The sequence below is a fragment of the Epargyreus clarus genome, unplaced genomic scaffold (assembly GCF_041222505.1).
Source record: "Epargyreus clarus isolate Ecla_fem2 unplaced genomic scaffold, WU_Ecla_fem_2.2 ptg000012l, whole genome shotgun sequence".
In the NCBI taxonomy this organism is placed as follows: domain Eukaryota; kingdom Metazoa; phylum Arthropoda; class Insecta; order Lepidoptera; family Hesperiidae; genus Epargyreus; species Epargyreus clarus.
Genome location: NW_027332220.1, coordinates 10,095,863 through 10,116,587, shown reverse-complemented (window position 1 = coordinate 10,116,587; position 20,725 = coordinate 10,095,863). Strand labels below are relative to the sequence as shown.

Here is a 20,725-nt window from a genome sequence, read left to right as displayed (position 1 = left end):
AAAAAGCTATAGAAACTCACCCAAATATTCTTTAATCCATTTTTTCTTGGGCGGAGGCCTCGTCACCTTTTGAGTATCTTTGACTTCCTTCTTGACAGGGCTCTCGACGGATACTGAAGTAGAGGGTTTTTCAACGTAAGGGACTCGAGGGGCCGAATACGTAGACGTTATAACCGGCTGTGGGAACCCATATCCATTTATGGCGTGTCCGTGTGCGTGGTACGGTTTGTAGGCTTTCAGCGTGATGGGGATCGGTTCCACTATACTTCCGAATTCTGTCTCCCTGGTATTGATAGCTATGGTATGGTAGGTGTCAGTATAGTACGCTTCGCCAGGGGCCTCCATTGCGCCAAATAACTCCAGCTCGCCACTACGTCTCCGGTAAGCAGTGACTAAATTCACTTCGGTGGTTTCCATTAGTATACCCATGCCTAAATGGGCGTAAAGTTTTCGCTAACTAAACATTTTACAGTTCTCCATTATCAGAATCTCACTTGCGTCCTTGACATTTCTTTACACTTTTTCAAATAAACTTAACAAAAACACTTGCAATTTATCACTTCCCATTCATTTTCTTTATTCTTAATCCTATAAAGACATGCTGTTGTAGTAAAGGTGTGGTACGAATGCGTTTGCTAGGTCACGACAGTCAAGATCCTCAAATCCATACAAACAAACAATTACGTCATACTCCTATACAAAAAAACTTGGAACGACGGTGACGAAATCTTGTTGACAACAGTAACAATTTCAAGTGTTAGAAAGAATCCTTTGCAAGATAAACTTTGAGCGTATAATTATATCTTCCATTTGCGGTAATTTGGGCTAAAAATAATTTCAAAGGAAATAAAAACAGAACGAGCACAATAGAAGCCACAAAATATTGTTATGCAAGAATGGTTTACCTAATATTTGACTACAATATCTTACCAGTATAACTTCTGTACAAGGGGTGAAAAGGGAGTAAAAATAAAGTTTTGATTTCGCAAAAGAAGGGTGCGACTCGAAAGACATCGAACTGGTTGGAACCACATAAGTTAAATACTGTTTGAGATAGTATGCTGATATTCTGAGTCTACAATCCTACAGCGGAACTATAAGATATTTGCAGAAAAGAAATCGAACGCATACGAATAAGAAGGCAATTCAGATGATGTGACCAGAAGGCCAACCGCTTCGATACGATACACGATTGTAGCGTTGCGGTGGCTCAACAAGTGAGGGGAGGGCGTCGAACGCGTGGCTTGCACGGTAGCATGGCCGCGGGCACGTGCACTTGCCTCAGAGCCCTCCTCCCCGCCCTCCCCGCGCTCGCCGGCCCGACAGTTAACTTAACCGCCTGCTGCGTTCTGCGGCCCTGGTACTGTGGCGGAATGAATTGGCAGACATTGTGGATTTAATAAAACAAATAATTGTTCTGGATTCAATCTTCTTCATCGTTTTGTCTTAACAATTGTAATAAGAAGTAAATATTGTATTGAGAAAATAATTTCATTAATAATTCTGCACAATAAAATAAAATTTTCATAAGAAAAACCAAATCTATAATTAAAAGATGGTAAATTCGTGATGACTGAACACGAAATCATTGATGCAACAAGTGAATGGAATGCCAAAATCGATTGTGATGATTCTTGAAATAAAATAGAAAACCCTAGCAGGTGTACGTATGTAAGCAGGCGAACGTTATCGGTTAGTCAGAGCGATAGAACGTATGTTGAATGCAATGCCATTATCGAGTAATAACACGCGGCGACATACAACAATATGGCTCAGAAACGGTCTAATCAACAATAACAATTGCTTCGAACGCTCCACATTATTGCAAGCTCGAAGTTGAATCAGACATCAAAAATTTTAACATGTCCTTTATGAATCACTAGCTGACCCGGCAAACTTTGTACCGCCTCAAAATCTATTTATCAAATATATTTCATATAAAATATAGCCTATGTTACTCGTGGATAATGTAGCTTTCGAATGGTGAATGAATTTTTCAAATCGGTCCAGTAGTTTTTGAGCCTATTCATTACAACCAAACAAACAAACAAAGTTTTCCTCTTTATAATATTAGTGTAGATGTATCATACTAGTATAGATAATATTTAATATAATTTACGTCAAGATATAAAGCTGCCGAATATAGCGTAAACATACAATACAATGGACACTGCAAGTAGAACCACAATGCTTTTTATTCCAACAAAATCATTAAATTATTATTAATGCAATAATTACGTTTTAAAATAACAATAAAAATATCTGTACATTATATAGGCCAATAAGACTTAATTTTTAAGACGACGATGTCAGCATGTATGTATTTGACATAGAAAAAAATGTTTATCAAGCTAAATGTGTCCAAAGCCTTGTGTAGGTGCTAAAAATTAATTTATATTTTCATATCTACATGACTGAAAGTCATAAATATCTGAAGTTTACCAATTGCTCGTGATATAAGTCAGCTACATCGATCAATAACTCCGTCATTAACCATTCAAACACATAACCGATAAGACCAACGTCCAGAGCGATAATAATGGCTAAAAGATCATATTGATGGTTCTAAAACTGAATCAGATACATATTTACTAAGAAATTAATGAACCAATAGTTGAGTAAAGCACGCGTCTGTGTGCGTTTCGCACACATGTTATATAAACTCGATAACTGTGGACACGTGTAGCGTGTACGTACCTACATGTTTATATGTTATGTAATGCCTAGTGTAGCTATGTTACACAGTGTTTCTATCATTGCTCAGCGGCCTTAGCTCGAGCGGCGTGTAATTAAAGCTTTTCTAGCTCCGCGCTTAGATTACGACATAACAATTACATTCATACAAAGATGCCTATACATCATGCTTGTTTCACACAGGGGTAGGCGGACACTGAGTTCCATGCTACGGCCCTGGCACTCTTTAATCGACGTCTAACAAGAGGGCTATCAATTCGCCTCGTATTTTTGGTTTATGCAATGACGGTATTACATGCTCGTTTAATGAGTACATATCATTGATCTTTCACTAAAGAGTTGAATGGATTTATTAACTTCATTGTACTGCGAGAGTAGGTACTAGTATAGTTCTTTTTTTACTACATTCGCTCTGTATTTATTACAATAATACGAAAGGGGTGTTTTTTTTTGTAGGCATTTCCCAAAATTCCTTTAATCTTAAGAATATGAGTATGTCCTCAATATCAAAGTAAAGAGACATAATGGGTTGTGACTCGTGAGTAATCCTTGAAGTTAAAATTAATCATAATTTTATAAGACGGATATTTTTTTGTTACTCTACGGTTTTATTCAAACAAAATATGTAACATATTGTAGGAGTAGGTTCAACCAACCGCATACGAAATGATCTTATGAATACTACATCGACATTCGAACTTTTAGGAATTACGGAAACCTTATTTTGATAACAAGGATCATTAATTCAGACTTATGATGTACTAAAATTAGAAGGCACAGTAAAAGTATTTAGTATCTGATACTACCTGTGTATCAGATATTTTAAAACATCATTATAATGCTACTGAAAATAATTGCGTAATTAAAAGAAGCAACAAGTTAACGAATAACAAAATAACAAAGAAATATTAGAAAATAGAGACAGACAATTAATATATGTTCTGAAGTTGAAGAGATGATGCATATTATATTTTTTCGACAACTTCCAAAATTTCGTACTTCGAGTGGACTGAAATGGGACTGGGAAGGTAATCATCATTAAAAAAAATATGACAAATAAATACATTATCTAAGTTAGGGATAGTAACGAAAACTACTTGACATTTTCTAATGTATTTGTCAATGACAACGTTATTCTATCTCAACTGAAACAGTTCACGAGCATCACGACCAATCATACCGAATATGAAGTGATTACTACAAGGATTTTTGAGTTTCTTACAGATGTGTTACAGCCATACTATCAACCAATAGGTGCTGCTGAATGATATAGGTGAGGTGGTCACGTCGTAGCTGGGGCATGAGCGCTGCTGGTAAGATATTTTATATTGTGCGCCGCACACCCCTGACCAACATTTTAAATTTGCTATCCGGAAAGGTTTATCGTCCCCGTCCCGTTATCGTATTATATGTCCCCGGGCTTTTTCTAGGAATACCTAATCCTATCCTAGAAGATAATCAATCAATTTAAAAATCTCGCCGACTTATTTCAAAGCTCATAGATATCATTAATTAACATTTCAGTCTTACATGGGCGGGTGTTCAAAATACTTCTCCCTGAAGTTTGGGCTCCGGGGCAGGCCTTAGCTCATCGAATGCGGTGGTACTACTGGTGTCTAACTACGAAGTTCCATGGAATGTTCTCAAATTTTTCTTTGAAAGACGCATGTATTAAATAATCGTATCGTATATTTTTGCAAAGCATAATTTCATGGAGGCATTGAAAACTATCACGATGTATTTAACATCATGGATGCTAGTTGTATAGGATATCTAGAAAATACAATACATTTTATTCCATAACGTTTATCATCAGACCCTAGCCAGGGAGTCTTGGAAATATTTTTACATGATCAATACTCGTAGTATCCCATTGCTGTGTTTAATTTTGATTTGATATAAATATACAAATGAACTATTATTATTATGTAATGCTAAAGCTACCTTACGTGTAAACGCTAAGCTCTGATACGAACTTTCCAAAATAATTGGTAATTATAGTTTTTAAAAACTATGTTGATCTCAGTTAAGCAGTTAACAATATATACCAGTAAAAAGAAAATTAATCAAACTGCCGATTTTTTTTTCTCGACAAAAATCAGTCGATATTTCAAGGCCCTCTCCTTACTATTGTCTGAGCGAAAATTTCAGATATAAGTCGACCTTCGCCATTTGACTCAACCCTTAATAAATATGTCTACAGCTATGATAGCATACAAAATATGTAGTAAACAAACAAAGAACACCTACGTGTTATCTATACGACATTACCTACTGAGTTGATACTTAAAACATTTCCACGTAGTAAATCTATGTTTATATCAATTTTAATGTAATTAAATAAAAATCCATGTACAGTAATCATTGTACAGTGGTGGTCTTAATGACTGTACATAATTTTCTCTGGTCCGATTTTAATAGCTCATGTTTGTAATTTGCGTACGTTATGTAATCTGAAGTCCTGGTATAATTGGGCCCCAGGATCTTAAAATTGTACACAAAATATTGAGTTTATTGAGGTAAAATTAGTTTTTTTTTAACGAAGAACTTTTTAATACGCTTTTTTAACAAATTTTTATTATTTAATACAATAAGACGACAAAAATAAATGCGAATATTCGACACTCGCATTTTAATTTTATTTACTTAAATTTCAATCCGTGGCATATAATCCAGGATAACTTATATACAAAACAAAACTATTTTTTATATAGTTACAACAATAAGAGGAAGGAAGTAAAGAACAATCTAGACTTGATTCAATTACGTTCTCAATATTCTGTACGCCTAGTAGTTTCTTGTTCCAATGCCCTCTAGCTCCTGCGTTACCTACATTGTTAACAAAGCGAAAACAAAACATGAAAGTTTTAAAAATACCTATGCGAATAGCTAAGATGTAATTTCGACTAGGAATTAGTAATCCTGAAACTTCGACCTAGCGGAATAAGACAACAACGAAACAAAACAAACATAAAAAAACAACTCTAACTTTAAAAAAATATATATTATAACGTCACAGCTGTTTTTAAACAATTGTCAATATAAGAGGGATTGTAATAAAATACATACTGACGTCTGATATCGTCAGTGACGATAACGAAGATAACTTCGTTTCATTAACGATAAAGACTCGTAACAATGGAATTAGCGAGAAATATAAAGCAATCGTATATTTAAGATTGCTTTAGGCAAAGGTTTTATGTTCCTTTCAATCACAATTACAATGTTATCTTTAGTTATTAATTTAAAAATTGAGATATCAATGCGAAAATGCATGTTAAGTCTGTCAACAAAATCTAATCAAGGATTTCACGTCCACTGAAATCATTTAAATGAATACTTTGAGGAAAACGGCGAGACGAAGACAATGCAGGGCAGCAGAGGCGACCGAGAAGGCGGCGAGGGTCGAGCAGGCACTCGCTAATTGTCGGGTGCAGTGAGCGCGCACGTGGGGCTCGGCGCGCAGGTGCCGCCGACCTCGCGCTATCTCGTCTCGCCGCCCGAGGTCGCGATGATAACGTACGCTATTTTCGACCGCAGCCGTCAGCGGTCGTGACCGTCGCAAACGCACCCGTAACTACCACTCTTAACTCCCGAAACGGCAGCGCGCCAGCGATTCGCGAGCGTCGGACGTCGCGACGGCGAACCGAATGAAGCAGCGACAACCGGGGCGCGGAGCCTACCGGCGCCGACGCACTCCGCTCGACGACTGAGCGGCACTGAGCCCCGAGGCCCGAGCGACAGCGACTCGTCGTCTCGGAGTGAGGAGGCGGGAGGAGTGCGACCTCCGGAGCCCCGCGCCGCCGCCGCCGTCCGTCGCGAGTGAAACCGACCGGCGGACAAAATTGCGAGGGGGCGGCGCGGGGGCGCGGGCCGCGCACGCGGTAGAGCGCAACGCAACGCTAGCTGCAGTGCACCGTCTCGGCACTCTCAAACTCTCAACACTTTACATAACGCCGCATGCACGGCGGCCGCCCGTCGCAATCGTACTCGTACACTATACTCGTGCTCGCACGCTGCCGCGAAACGAGGTCGCGACGACGGCCGCGCTACACCCACAGAATTTTAAGAGTCGAGCGGCGATAGGCCGTAGGTGATGAAACGGCGGCATTACCGCGCCGGTGACGTGTCGAGGAGTTAGTCGGTCGGCGACGGAGTCACTGAACCTCGACGCCGGCGAATAAGGTGAATGGAACATTGCAACCGAATCGAGCGGCGCAAGCAACGGTGCAAACGTAGGTGGCGACCGAGTGGCCGATCAGGCTCGTCGCTCCTTAGGTTATACACGAAGGCATTTAGCTTTCTAATGAAACGTGGCCAGAACGAATGTTTTTCCACACGAATTATTCAAAAGAACCTAGATTAATACATTGTAAGGAACTATACATTGAAGAGAAGTGTTCTCAAAAAAAATATATTTTCTTGTTGACGATACTGGACAATGTTCATGCAGAAATCAAGATGCATGTATTATTTCGTGCAATAATTGTTGTAAATAGATTCAGGATAATTACTTAGGTCCTCCTCTTAAATTTTCTAACGAGAATCTTCTATTAAATTATCAGATATCACACATTTATGTAAGTCAACAAAGATGATTGATTAAACATTACATAAATGTACAACAATAGGTACCCTAAAAACCAGGTTGTTAGAAAACGAAATACACTACTTATTCAACATAATCGTCAGCACACCGTCGTCGAGGGTGAAAGAAGTGATAGTTGGAGTGCAAGACAGGAGCGCGTAAGTAGTGGGTGCAGGTTCGGGTACCGGGGGAGGGCAGCCCGCACTCCACAGCGCATGCGTGCGACGGCTGACCTTGGAGGTGCACCGTGCAGCCCGCCGCCCTCACCCGCGCCGCACAAACACCTCCCCCGCGCTTCATGCGCCCCTTGTAACCACACCTGCCGGTTTAGCAGGTTGCGAGACGACCTAACATCACGCCTAGATTCTATTTCTGGAACGCTTGTGTACTTCATGAAATCAGATACTCCGTTTATCTGTTGAAAGCATCGAATTCTTCAACCTTTTTCAATAACCACATACCTACTTATACATATGTTATGCCTACATACGGTAGGTACGAACATGTGAAGTGGCTACTTGTTCCAGCAATCAATACATAAAATTGAGCGACACGGGAGTCGAAGTGAAACGATTCGAGGGGGAATCCGCCCACCGGATGTGAGATACTACTTGCTATCGTGCGAAAGCTCCCTCATTCATGCATTGCTGGTGGCGATAAACGCAATAGCACGGCCTTGCCAGTTAGTACTTTTACACCAATTATTTGAAAATAAATGATTGTTTAAAAAAATATACATACTTTAGTAACCTACAACGCAAAAGTTAAAATGATAAAAAAACAAATAAAAATGTTAAGAAAAATTTAAAATATCACGTAGAAGGAAAGAAGACGTATTACAAACTTAATATTAAGAAATTTTATTAACTTAAACAATATATATTTACAAAATAAATAAAGTAACAGATGTGATAAGAAGAAACGTAGGCTTCTGAGTTCTCTGTCGAAGAGAAAGAACCTGCGCAAATGGGGCAAAAGACGAAATTTTCATGAGTACTTTCAAACACGTGTGAATCCGCGGGAACAGCTTGTGCACATTATACATATTTCAATCGTACACATCCAAGTCTGCCGACATTACCAACAAGAAAATATATATATTAGACTCCAAAAAGTACTTCATATTGATTGTCGCTCCGTATACCTAATCGTGATATCTTAAACAATACGAAGCCACTAGAATTTAAACGAGTAACGGGAAGAGTTTGGAGCAGTACCGTTCTCTAGCCTAATACATAGGGAATATGTAGATGACATGATTAGCTTAAACCGATCATTTCAATATCTACAATTTAAAAATGATTTTCTAGAAAGTTTTAGAAACAGGACACGAGTAATTTTTAACGTAATCTGAATTGAATCATCATAGATAAGTATAGATATCTCACCGCCTTGTACTTGAAGGGAGCCATTAAATGACTTAAACGGCTAACAATTCTGTCAGCCATTTAATGGCTGTGATGGTGTAATTTACGCGGAACAATACCGACATGCGCAGGTAAGTGGTGCAAAATCACGAAATCGAAGAAAATGTGCGGAGAAATGTCGTTTCATTCGTAAATGATCTGAAAACTACATTTTTTTTAATATTTTTCAAACACAAAAATAGACGACAGCGACAATTTCAATTGTCAAAACTGGTTACATTTTCTTGTTAGTGAGTAATATTTACTAATGTCTGGATTTCATTTATTAAATCTTCTACATATTTTAAAACTTAATAATGCTTCCTACACTCACGTAGCACACTGGTATAATTTCCGTGTCGTGGGTGCCATAACTACAGAAAACAATACGTAAACACTCAGTCCCAGAATATAAATCTAAATCCTTACTTAGATGTCCGACTGGGGATCGAACCCGGTACCGGCATGGTCACCGCGCACGCGGACCGCCAAACGTAAAATATTTTAGTTTAAGACCATTAATTCCTCTTCCACTTTTCATTTTCAAAGATGTAAAATTACCGATCAAAATTCGTGAGAGTACAACTACAACTGCATTTAAAACGCGAGTTACAAACGTCGAAAACAATTTTATCAGTAGGAGGCTTGAAGCACACATCGGTCGTCGGCCATTCGGGGATGGCGAGGTCACGGGATCCCTTTCACCATTCTGTGCGCCCGGTACCGCGCGACCTTACGCGAGCCTTGACGATTGTTCGCCTCGCCCGCCTCACGCTGGCTACAGAGGCCCCGCTAATTAGAAATTGTCCAACCTACGCTCGTACCTACCACTAAATTTAGATTCATGCCGTCGAGAAAAACATCAAAAGTACATAAGTAATAATATCATTTTAAAAAAAAATCCTTTTATAACCCTTAAAAAAGTCTCCTATTTAGAGACAAAAAAACACAGCCCTCTTCGACTTTGACGACCCGCGTAGCGGAGCGGTCACCATACTGGTCTGACGCGCAATGGGTCCCGGGTTCGAACCCCGGCCAGACAGATATCTAAATGATGAATTTAGAGTTCGGTTTCTGGGTCTGGGAGTTTGTGTATTTGTCTATGTGTGTGTCCATGGCACCCACGACACAAGGAATCCCAGTGTGGGGCTGTGAGTGTAAAATGCGTAGAATGCGTTTTATCTTCGGAATCCCGAGGAAAAAATATAAAAACCGAATTTTTCAGTCAATAATTAATTGCCAGTACTTGCTAAACATCTTTCTCTCTTGGTTATTTGGTTGGTTCTTAGTCTCTTGGTTTCTCTCTTGGTTAATTTCAAACTAAAACAGCAAAGCTTATTGCTGCCATTACAAAGCACGAATAATAACAAAACAACATAATTATAATATTAACGTGTATCTTACGACTGTTATAGCAATTGTAAGCTGCGAGTCTGCAAGTCTACTAATTTCAGACAGTCCAGTTTTTTTTTAGAAAATTGAAGTGGCAAACGAGCATGCAGTCCACCTGATAGTAAGTGGCTACTGCTGTAGCCACTATCATAATAAATATCTGTAATTGTTGGCCACAGACGTGTTGCTACGCCTGGTCACCAAGGTGGAACACCTCGGATGAGTATACTGTATATCTCACTTACCACACCTTCAAAGGGGAACACGGAAAACAGAACAGCTATTATAAGATAGAGAAATAATTAGTGTTATAAACATTTAGGAACCTTAATATGAATATTTCATCTAGACCTATACATATATTATATCTACTTGCTAATAGCAATCGTGATACGGAAAATATTATTGCTTGTAATAATTATTATAATGTCGACAAAAACACGTGAACGTTCCACGCAGTTTTTGCACTGCTGGCATTACCACGAAATTATTATAATTATAATTATAACGTATTCTGTATAAGATTTATAGCAATGTAAAATGATTTATAAAAAAATACGATACTTCTATTTGAGTTATCTACATATTATTGTATATGATCATCGATACTATGTGTTATAAATTTTGCAAATAAGTGTAGTGCATAACTCAACGAAGATGTTTTTGCCGCAGTTTGAATTACCCATAAATAGAACCATGGCCTTCCTGACCTGTTGTACTTCTAAAGGTTTAAGTTGGAATTCATATATGACTACCTCAGTCTCACCATAGATATAAAACTCTTACTTTGGAAAGACTTCTGCAATTAAGGAGAAAACAATAAATCTAATATGGTGGGAACAAACAGTATTGTTAATAAAATTGTAAACTTTAAAGCCCTAATTTTCCTTGATAATATTTAATGCACACTTTTCTCCCTTTCATAACCCCAATTTTCAGTTCGATACCGTTTTGTAATATAAATATGGTAGTTAAACACATAACCAGTATGTGAGAAACATTTAACTATTTTAACTCTACGCTATTCGTAGATTTGACGTAGAGTTAGCATGTCTATACTTAGTTCCAACAACACGTGCAACGTACTGCGGTCTGTTGTTACATTCAAATACTAATTAACTTTGGATTCCTACTTATACTACTTACTTATAAGTTTAACAACAACTCTGTAGTATTTCTCTGTTCCGGTTTGAAGGGTGTGGAGACATACTTATACAGAACTTTTCAATTTAGTCATATGGGAAAGCTACGCAACTGTTGTCGAGCTCAGTGTTCTAATATTATCTGGGGTTGTATACTGAGGTCCATGGGAGGCAGTTGAACTGCATGCACGTTTGGTAGTTTTATCTACATTATAAAAAAAGAATTTCCATGTATGTCCAAGGTTGAGAAACTCTGGACACTGTCGCTTGATGGGCATACCCAAAATGCATTTTATAAACATTTATATTTTACGAAAACCACATTTACACCGCCAACTATTTCTTTTAACCTCTTGCATTTACAATGATACAATATCAAGTGCGCATAAGCTTGAGGTGTTTACTAGCAGCCATTGAAGAGTTCAACTACCCACTTCTTGGCTCCCTGATACCTTCTCGGTAGTAGAACCAAATTACTGTTTTATACATCCAAATACAAAGTTCGTATGTTTATATCTTTCATATGTTTAATATTTAACTGGTAAGATATTTGTTCCTTACCAAATAAAGCTAAAATAAGAGTATTCAAAAGTGACAAACTTTTTTATCACAGACGCTCAATGACGCTTTCTACACTCACTGCCCACACTGGGATTGCGCTAGGTCATAGGTGGCATGAACACACTTAATGCACAAACACCCAGATACAGACTAGATATTTAAATTAATCATTGAAATTTGTCTGGTCGGGCATCAAACCAGGAACCCTTTCGCGTAGGATCGAGATGGTAACTTGATGACCGCTTCGCTACGCGGATCGTGACTCGTGAGACAAGACATAATCCAATTCTACATTTTTACCTTTTACACCGACCGAAGCGTATCAAAAATAATAGGAGAGCATACCTATAGTACACAGATATAGTTTTACACAAATGAGATGGCCTATCCGTCGTGTCAGAGAGAGCGACCTCTCGCCATTGGTTCCTTCATCATTTGCGTGGCTAATGCCCGCCGGTCGAGCACTGATAAGTACCAAATAAACAAGATAAGGCCTTATTGCTAGACGCTACGACCTTGAAACAAAATAACACCGACGCTTACTTGTATCCTCAGAACTGTAATACTGTTATAGCATAAGATTCACTGATATTATGTAAAATATTATGCATAAGTGCATAAAGTATACGAATCGTAGTTTATGTTACATTTGAAATTTTGTAAATAAAAAATGTGTGATGTAAGCAATTGTTTGATGTATTTATGATTTTGATAAAGCATATTGGATAATTTTGTGTTTCATTTTACCTTCATACTGATTTAAGGGATTTACTTTCTGTTTAAGTAATCAAAATCCGATGAAGAGTAAATTTATCTATTAAAAATAAATTTTGAACGCGCAGTACTAAGTTAGTTCAACTAACACTGGATGAAGTTAGCAACCAAAGCTAATGAGGATTATTATTTTAAATTTGTCGGATTACAAGGTACTCCTTAAAGAAATCTAACTATAGAACGTCAGAATTAGTCATAGACTTGAATTTTTTTGCTAGTATGAACGCAGTAGCTATAATAAGTGTGATGAATTTGTTGATCCGACACTGTCTTGTAAGGTCCCATTTATATAAGCAGAAACATATTTTTCTATACAATTTTTGACAGGCACTGCCTGTCCGTACCGCGCTGTCGTGTCGCGGATGATATCAATACGTTTTATACACATTCTATAGAATGATATTATTTTGTCTGCTACGACCTTGTCTGAAACGTTATGTCTGTAGATACCTATAAATGCAACTTAAAATTAACATAAACCTACTGCATCTTCACAGGTATACACAGATAAAGCAATACCATTGTAAACATCATCGTTTTATGTTTTAGCAATAAATTACTGATTACTTCTTTAGTATAATAGTTAGTTTAGTGTACCATATATGGCGCATTTCAAATGGAGTTTAAAACCTTTTAAAATCAGATGAAACAGTGTTTTAGCATTGACGTGAATTTCAAAATGTGCGTCAGTGTCGCAAATACGACAGTACACTTGTGCGGTTAAGGGTTAAACACTATACGATAAGTCTTACAAATCATATATAATTTACGTGGCAGTTATCAAGCAATTATTTTAGTTTGCGTCAGTACATAGTAATTACTAATAGTAATAAAAGTTTCACGTAACGATCATTGAAATAAATAAATAGTTTCATAACAATTACTCATTTTTAGCAGACTGCGTTACTCGAGTTTACCCCGGGGTAAGGTGTTTCGAATGTATGTGTCATTCTTCGGCACGTCTTACAGCACAAACCACAACCCAAACGGCTTGAAGGATTTTAATATACATATTATGAGGAATCGTTAGATTCGTCTTATAGGAGAATTATAGGAGTGACCATAGGTAATATTTTTAAGTCGTAGTATTTTTTGTTTTTGTAATAATAATTATTGTGTTTTTTTTTCACACATTCAAGTCTGTGAACAAGGCTCTATGCTGGGATAGGTTAGTACCCTGCATATTGATTGTTCGATAGATTATCCCACTAATATTATAAATGCGAAAGTAAGTTTCTTTGTGTGATCTTAACTACCAAAACGATTGTTGAGGAATTTTGTGCACATGTTGTCAGGGGTCCAATAAAGGACATAGGTACCTTTTTTCCGAAAAAAGTGCTGTTTCCGAGGGTTAAAAACAACTATTGTCATCGACCTCGGATCGCGAGCGAAGCAGCGGGTAAAAGCTATTAAGATCTATTTGACTAAAGGCTAAAAGTGAAAACACTGTATTAGGAGTCCATTTTGTGGCTTTGTCTTCTGTAACTAATAGTTGAAATAAACATCCGTTCAAGATAGGATGAATGCAAATTCGACAATGAGACGACACGTGGAGTGGATTATTTTAGGAGCATAGCCGAGATATCTGCATAATAATGAAACGGCGCCCAAGCCAAATCAGTAGTATGCTAATGAAGAACATATCTTCTTCCATAAATAACTCCTTTCAGAGCATAGTTAACTACTATGGTACCTATGTTAATGTATTTTAAAATTATATTCATTGATCCCATTGTTATTTTGCCTTGGCCATAAGAGGCTTTGTCCAGAAAAGAGTTTGCTGAACCACCCACGGTATTTATGCCCGTTATTATAATCAATCTATCCAATGTTTTCCTACCAAATATCGACAGGTATTTGACAATTACTCCACACTAGAAATCATCAAATTGCGACCTTTGGGAGACAAAATTTGGATAGATTATTAATAACGGGCAATTAAGCATCCCACATTTCAACAGGCGCGCCCAGGCGGCTTGCTGCCTAGTTGAATTACCGAAAGGAATAAGAATTACATGTGACATATCTTTCTATTATTTTATTACTAGTTATAATATGGAGTCTGTTGAAAATTCCATTGCTGTCTTAGATATATACGGTGTAACGGTCAGAGAGACACCGAAGGTTTAGTAATAGGTCCCTTTTACCCTTTGGGTACAAAACCTAAATATAAACAAACTGCTGACACGGCAGTTTTAACGTTTATGCGCGCCTGGTACTTGCGAGTGTTCTGTTCAATAACCAGCTAGCTGTCAGCGGGGGTCTCGGTGCATTTAAATAGTTGCCGCGGGCAAATAACATCAAGTACGCGAAGAATTTCCGCTTATAAAACGCTATTAAGTTTAAACAATTTAATTCACGTGTATTTTCATTCTTCAGCGATGCGACTTCTTGAAGGAAGAACAATGTGGGACACGAGCCACACGAAATAATCAAAATATGTTCTCATATTTTAATAATAATACGAGTATTATGTAGTGAAAGCTTAAAATATACGATTTATCAGTATATGAAGGGTACAAATGTTGGCAAGTCCCTTATTGTCGCCACGATTGCATTGCCATGAACCAACTTATGGGATACGGATGGGTTCTTAAAACACTGGACTTCGTATTCGCCACTGCCCTGGGGCAACGAAGCAAAAACCCCTCGTCTTAAAAAAATATTGCCTACAAAGAAAATTATTACAACAAAGTGCGTTTCCGTACAAGTACATGTAATTCAATATATTGTAATAATGCGCAAAACGACGGTTTGAAAAATCCAATAGGTACCTACTTGCTGATGGATCAGAAAATTTTGATTTGTGGATTGTGTTGCAGATCAATTATTCAGTGTTTCGGAACCAATGGTCCGTGAAGTACCTTGCGCGCCAGAGAGCAGTAATATCTGTCCAATAAGGACAGCGATGTAAAGCGTACTTATGGCTATTGCTTTCTAGCCTTACTTCAGACGCGAAACTAGAAGAATTTGTTTAACTCTGGGTTGAAAACTAATATTGGTTTTAATATGTAACGCCATTGCATAAGTAAGGGCGAGTTAACCTCTTTTTAATTTAGCTTATTAAAGGCAAAGCTCGATCCAGCCTTTACCTCATCTTGCTACTACTTAGGTCTTGTCGTTACCAATCTTTCATAAATATGTTACATTTCATGGGGAACTGCAACGTCTTATACCAGACCCACGGTACGTTCAGACAGATAAGTTTCAATTCCTAGCATATTACATAAGTTATAGGTATAAAATACTTCCGAAAACATGTCATACTCTGTGTTTTGTCTTGTGTTATTTTGCGTCGATGAACATTTGTTTGGGTTGTGCTAGTATAACTTCTACGAGCACAAGGTTGCAGCAGCAGCGAAAACATGATTAAATTTGTAAACGAGTGTGTTCGGCAGGGCATACGATCGTTACGCAAGCGTGCCTTGTGCCAGTTTTGCAGAGAACTAAAAATCTGAGTACTTTTGTGGTTTAAAATGCATCGAAAAGCGCATTGAAGGTGCGATGCGTGTACACATGACGAGCCGCCCGCGTCCCGCCCCGCCCCCGCCGGCGCCCGCCGCACGAGGCGATCAGCTGACCGCGTCGGCAGCCGCGCGCCGCCGCCCGCGCCCGCCGGCCCCGCCGCCCGACACCAATGCGTCACGCGATGCTCATTGCGAGTGCGAGACTGCTCGCTCTACGCTTTGCGCTCCACGTACACAGCGCCCGCCCGTGCACCGTCACCGTGAAAAACATTCATACGCGACTCGGAGCGCCGACGCTATCCCAGCGATAGGTGCGTCGAAATGAAATCTGCGAACTGCAAACGAGAACCTGTCGATGAGCCGGCACGGGCGAAGTGCACGGTGACAGCGACGCGGCGGAGAAAACGATGTCGCCGTCGCAGTGAACGATTCCCTCGAGATAAAACGGTGCGTGGGCGTCGGGAGATTACGCCGAAGCGTGTGTTCGGGCGATAATCACTCGCGCGAATCGGTGCATCGCCTTCGCAACCGACGAGTAAACGTAAACTTTGCGTCGGTGCGGCGACGGGAACCGTCCGGCGAAAAATATGTGCATTCGATCGCGGAGAGGAAAATTTCAGAATTCACTTTTATGGGACGTCCACGCGAATCGGACGCGGGGGAGCCACGTAACGGGGACGGATTTCGGGTCCCCGGCGGGCGACGGGCGAAATTTCGGGCTTCCTTTGTTTACGTGGGGCGGGGCGGCCCGCGGCTGCGTGGCGTTCAAGGTCAAGAGCGGCGGGCGTCGGCTCGCTGCACCGGCGCGCGGGCCCGCGGCGGCCGGACCGGTTCGGAGGTGGACGCGACTTACCGGCCAGGCGACGCCGCTCCTGCAGCTCGATGAACCGCGCCGCCTCGAGGAGCGTGTCGAGGAGGCTCATGTCGGGACGGCGGGGCGGCCGCGCGCGATACGAGCGCGCCCGCTGTCACGCCGCGACTGGCCACGCGCGCCGCGCGGCGCTCACGTGGCCGCCGCCGCCGCGGCCAATGGCGGCGCGGCGCGCGCGTCACGTGGCGGCGGCGGCCGGCCAATGGGCGCGGCGGCGATCGATGCGCTGCAGCGCTGCACCGCCCGCGCGCGCCGCCGCTTTGTTTACCCGCCGCGCGGGGAGCGCCGCCGCGGCCGGCACGTGCCGCCAGACTTTCACTCCGCCGGTCGCGTTACGCACAGAATGAAAAGTTGACAACTTTAATTTTCACCCAGTATTATTGAATGTAGGCTTCCTAGGTACCGTAATTATATTTGTATTTCAATTATTTCTAAATTTTAACTTTTGATACTTAATTATCTCAGATATCTTGTAAATTGGCAAATTTATCCATGTAATATAATGATAATATCTACACACCTATTATTTTTTTTATAAAAACGTAATTTCTCTTTTTTATTATCATAATGTAAATAGGCGATTCGAGCAACATCTCAAAATTATTGACAGAATGGAAAGTAAATTAAGTAAGCGTGAATGTTTTGAATAACTATTTTTCTAAATTCCTTTTGATACTTGCGTTGACCGAAAATCTGAATTTTGCATCAGATAATAAGGAACACCATGGAAACGAGTACCTACGTACTTACTTTTTAGGGTTATGGGGTTAAATCATAGAAAGACATATTGTAAGTAAATATATTTTAATTACAATATGGTACGTACAGTATAATTTTACTCTTTGTTCATACACGTTCCAAATAATAGAACCAACTCCATACACATGAGTTAATTGAAAGAAAACAGTGAGAAATTTTCTTCTATATAAATGATTCATAATATTATAAAGTATATTATATACATTGGTAAATTGATATCTAATAATAAATATAAAATTTACAGTTTCATGACATAATTGTGGAAAATACGGTATTTTTATAGAAAATAGCAATAACCGAATCACATAATGAAACCATAAATAGTAGGTACTTTACAAAAGTCTTTTATATTATTTATAACGGAAAATTACAGGATATCAACGCTTTTTATAAATAAATAGACAAAAATCATAATTTATATTTTATTTTTGGTTATTGATACGAGTTGTACATGTCAATCATGTAAGAAATAGGCAGTTCATAATGGTTTTATGTGAATGGATGACGTTTTTATAAAAATCTTCAGCTAACAACTATTTTGTTAGCTAAAGAGAGTTGTATAAAGTTGCGAACACAACGCCTGTCCTGGTGTATTACATACGACGGTGTCCATAAAGCATATTATTACATAATAAGTAATATGTGAACATGTATCACTTCATGTTAAGGCACAATTCCATTCGTCAGGTGGCTATGGATATGTATTTTCCCATGAAAATCAATAACTTTTTATGCCATCACATACCGGTATACATATACAAAAGTTGACTTAATAATATCACATCATCCTCTCACATTATATATTAAATTTTGATTTATATGAACAATGTAAAACGAAAAAAGCGTACCTATTTTAAAAGTGGAAAAAATATAATCAGGTGGTTATTTTATACTTAGTTCAGTATTAAAATACGTATGATTTTCTTACTGGAGACGATTACACATACCATACGCGACAAGGTATATATATACATATTCGAATTTGCACCAATAACTAAGCGCTATACAATACAACTATAATCACGTGATTTTTTTGAAGACTAATAAAGTATAGACGCTTCTAGATCGCACCTAGAAGTTTTATATACACACAAACATTCCAATTTATAACAAATATATATATGTGAATTTGGTTTTCTAATTTACAACAGCAGTGATATTCAATGTAATTAAATACATAGACATAATTATATTATGTGTCACAAAAATTATTGCTTCCAATATGTCAGCTGTTACGCGCGATATTTAAGGACTGCAGCAGCAGACTTAGTATTTTTAGCATCTTCTATCGACGATTTAGCAGCTTTTCTTAATAAAAAAGACACATTCTACACTCATAGCCCCACTGAGACACATACTTAGACTAATACCTTGAACATAAATCTAAATTCATCATTCAGATGTCTGACTGGCCGAGAATCGAAACCGGAACCAATAGCCCGTCAATTATGCACGTCGTCAAATATGATGCAGCGTCGATGGAACCGCCAAAGCGCCGCTAATAAATCGTCGATGCTAAAAGTAGGTCGTCTGTTAAGGCCGTAATATATTTGAAGGCTACGCGTGTAGAAATCATTAAGCGTTACACTGCTGCTATCAGACAGTAGTGTGACGGTGGTGCCACCTATTTCAACCATGAATTGTTCTATAAAACACATAGCCTTATTACAGTACTTAACACGTCTGAAACACAATGAAACATTGATTTTTTCCCAAAAAAAAAACCACTCAATTTAACGAAAGTCATTTTCACAAACATTGCAGTTTCTATATATTTCATTTTATTGATATGAAGGGTCTTCGATTATAATATTTAGCAACAAAATGAATTTCACACAACCCAACGTCACATTAATACTAACATACTCTACATGTGGACCTTAATTAATGAGAAAACTAAAACAAAAATCGAACTATAGATTACTCTTACTTTATACAAATTACTAGTATTGCCAATGTTAGCAGTAGGGCGAACCAACAGAGCTAGCATATGTGAAAAGTTATTACCGTCCGTTATTCATAATCAATCTATCCATTTTTTTTACCTAAAAAGATTTTACGATTTTGAGTATTTCTTCATAATAAACTACAAATTTCGAAATAGGTCGGGTTAAAAAAACGGGTGATAATAATCAATTAAGTGAGGGATAATTTAGCGACCCATTGAATCTGGTTTTTTTAATAAAAACCTTCGGCTCTGTCCTAGTTTGAGCCAAATTTACCGAAACCAAATGTAATTTTAAGTAAGAAAATCACGCACCTGTAGGAACACTTTAGACCATATGCCTCCTTAAATTTATGTTTTTTTATATAATAGGGATAAATGAAACGAAATTAGTTATTTTTAAAATTTCGGTGAAATTCGTAGGACTTTTTTTGTTTATCGTCAAATGTCAAAACAATAAATTTCAAAATTAGCTTAAATATCACATAATGCTAGCTCCGCAGGTCTACAATAAAACGTTACAACTTTGCCGGACAAACATATGCAGGGCGGCTTCTAGCTTTGTATAGATTGCCTGTACTGTATGGATTAATCCGCGCAGGTTTATTATATGGTCGATCAATGTGAACGTGCTTTACCACGTGGCTAATGGAGCCTGTCAATATCTGTCACATCTGATTACGTCAAATTATTTTATTTACATAGACAGTGGCGCCTCTAGCGGATATACCTAGAAACCGTCCTGCAACATTACCAATCGGATCGGCAAAGTTACAACATTCGTCCCCAACACGAGTATTGCTATCATAAATACACGGTACAAGTAACAACTAGTAGTAGTAGTGTACGTTATCGGCAACGTAATTATAAATAGCGGTATGGCGAGCACCGGAATCATGGCAATACAAATACACTCAAAAACGCACTGTGTTAATATATTTTTTTTGGATCGTAACAAAGTAACACATACCGATGTGAACCAGTGGAGCTCTAAAAACAACTTTTAAACAAAGAGCCTTGTATTGGTAGCCAAGAAGACTAAGTCGGTACTTCTTGTACCTTCGTGCTAGAACATAACAGCGTCGAACTGTGGTTATAGGACATTGAGTAATCGAATAGTAAAAAA

At 38.6% G+C, this 20,725-nt stretch overlaps 1 protein-coding gene across 6 annotated transcripts in view; it reads right to left on the bottom strand.

Annotated features, from left to right (window-relative positions):
- Positions 1–17,062, bottom strand: part of LOC140746390 (uncharacterized) — a 41,629-nt gene extending 24,567 nt beyond the window's left edge. Inside the window, exons 1-2 of one of the 6 annotated variants that reach the window (XR_012102763.1) lie at positions 6,218–6,394; positions 21–588 (exon numbers count right to left, since the gene is read on the bottom strand). Coding sequence is in view for 5 of the 6 variants with exons in the window: in XM_073078518.1 (XP_072934619.1) it covers positions 21–429 (409 nt within the window). In the remaining variant the exon portion in view is untranslated. Of the gene's footprint in view, positions 1–20; positions 589–6,034; positions 6,155–6,217; positions 6,411–16,877 lie in introns of those variants that run through there. The other 5 variants (XM_073078518.1, XM_073078517.1, XM_073078519.1 and 2 more) reach the window with 5 other exon arrangements.
- Between the last annotated feature and the right edge of the window lie 3,663 nt (positions 17,063–20,725).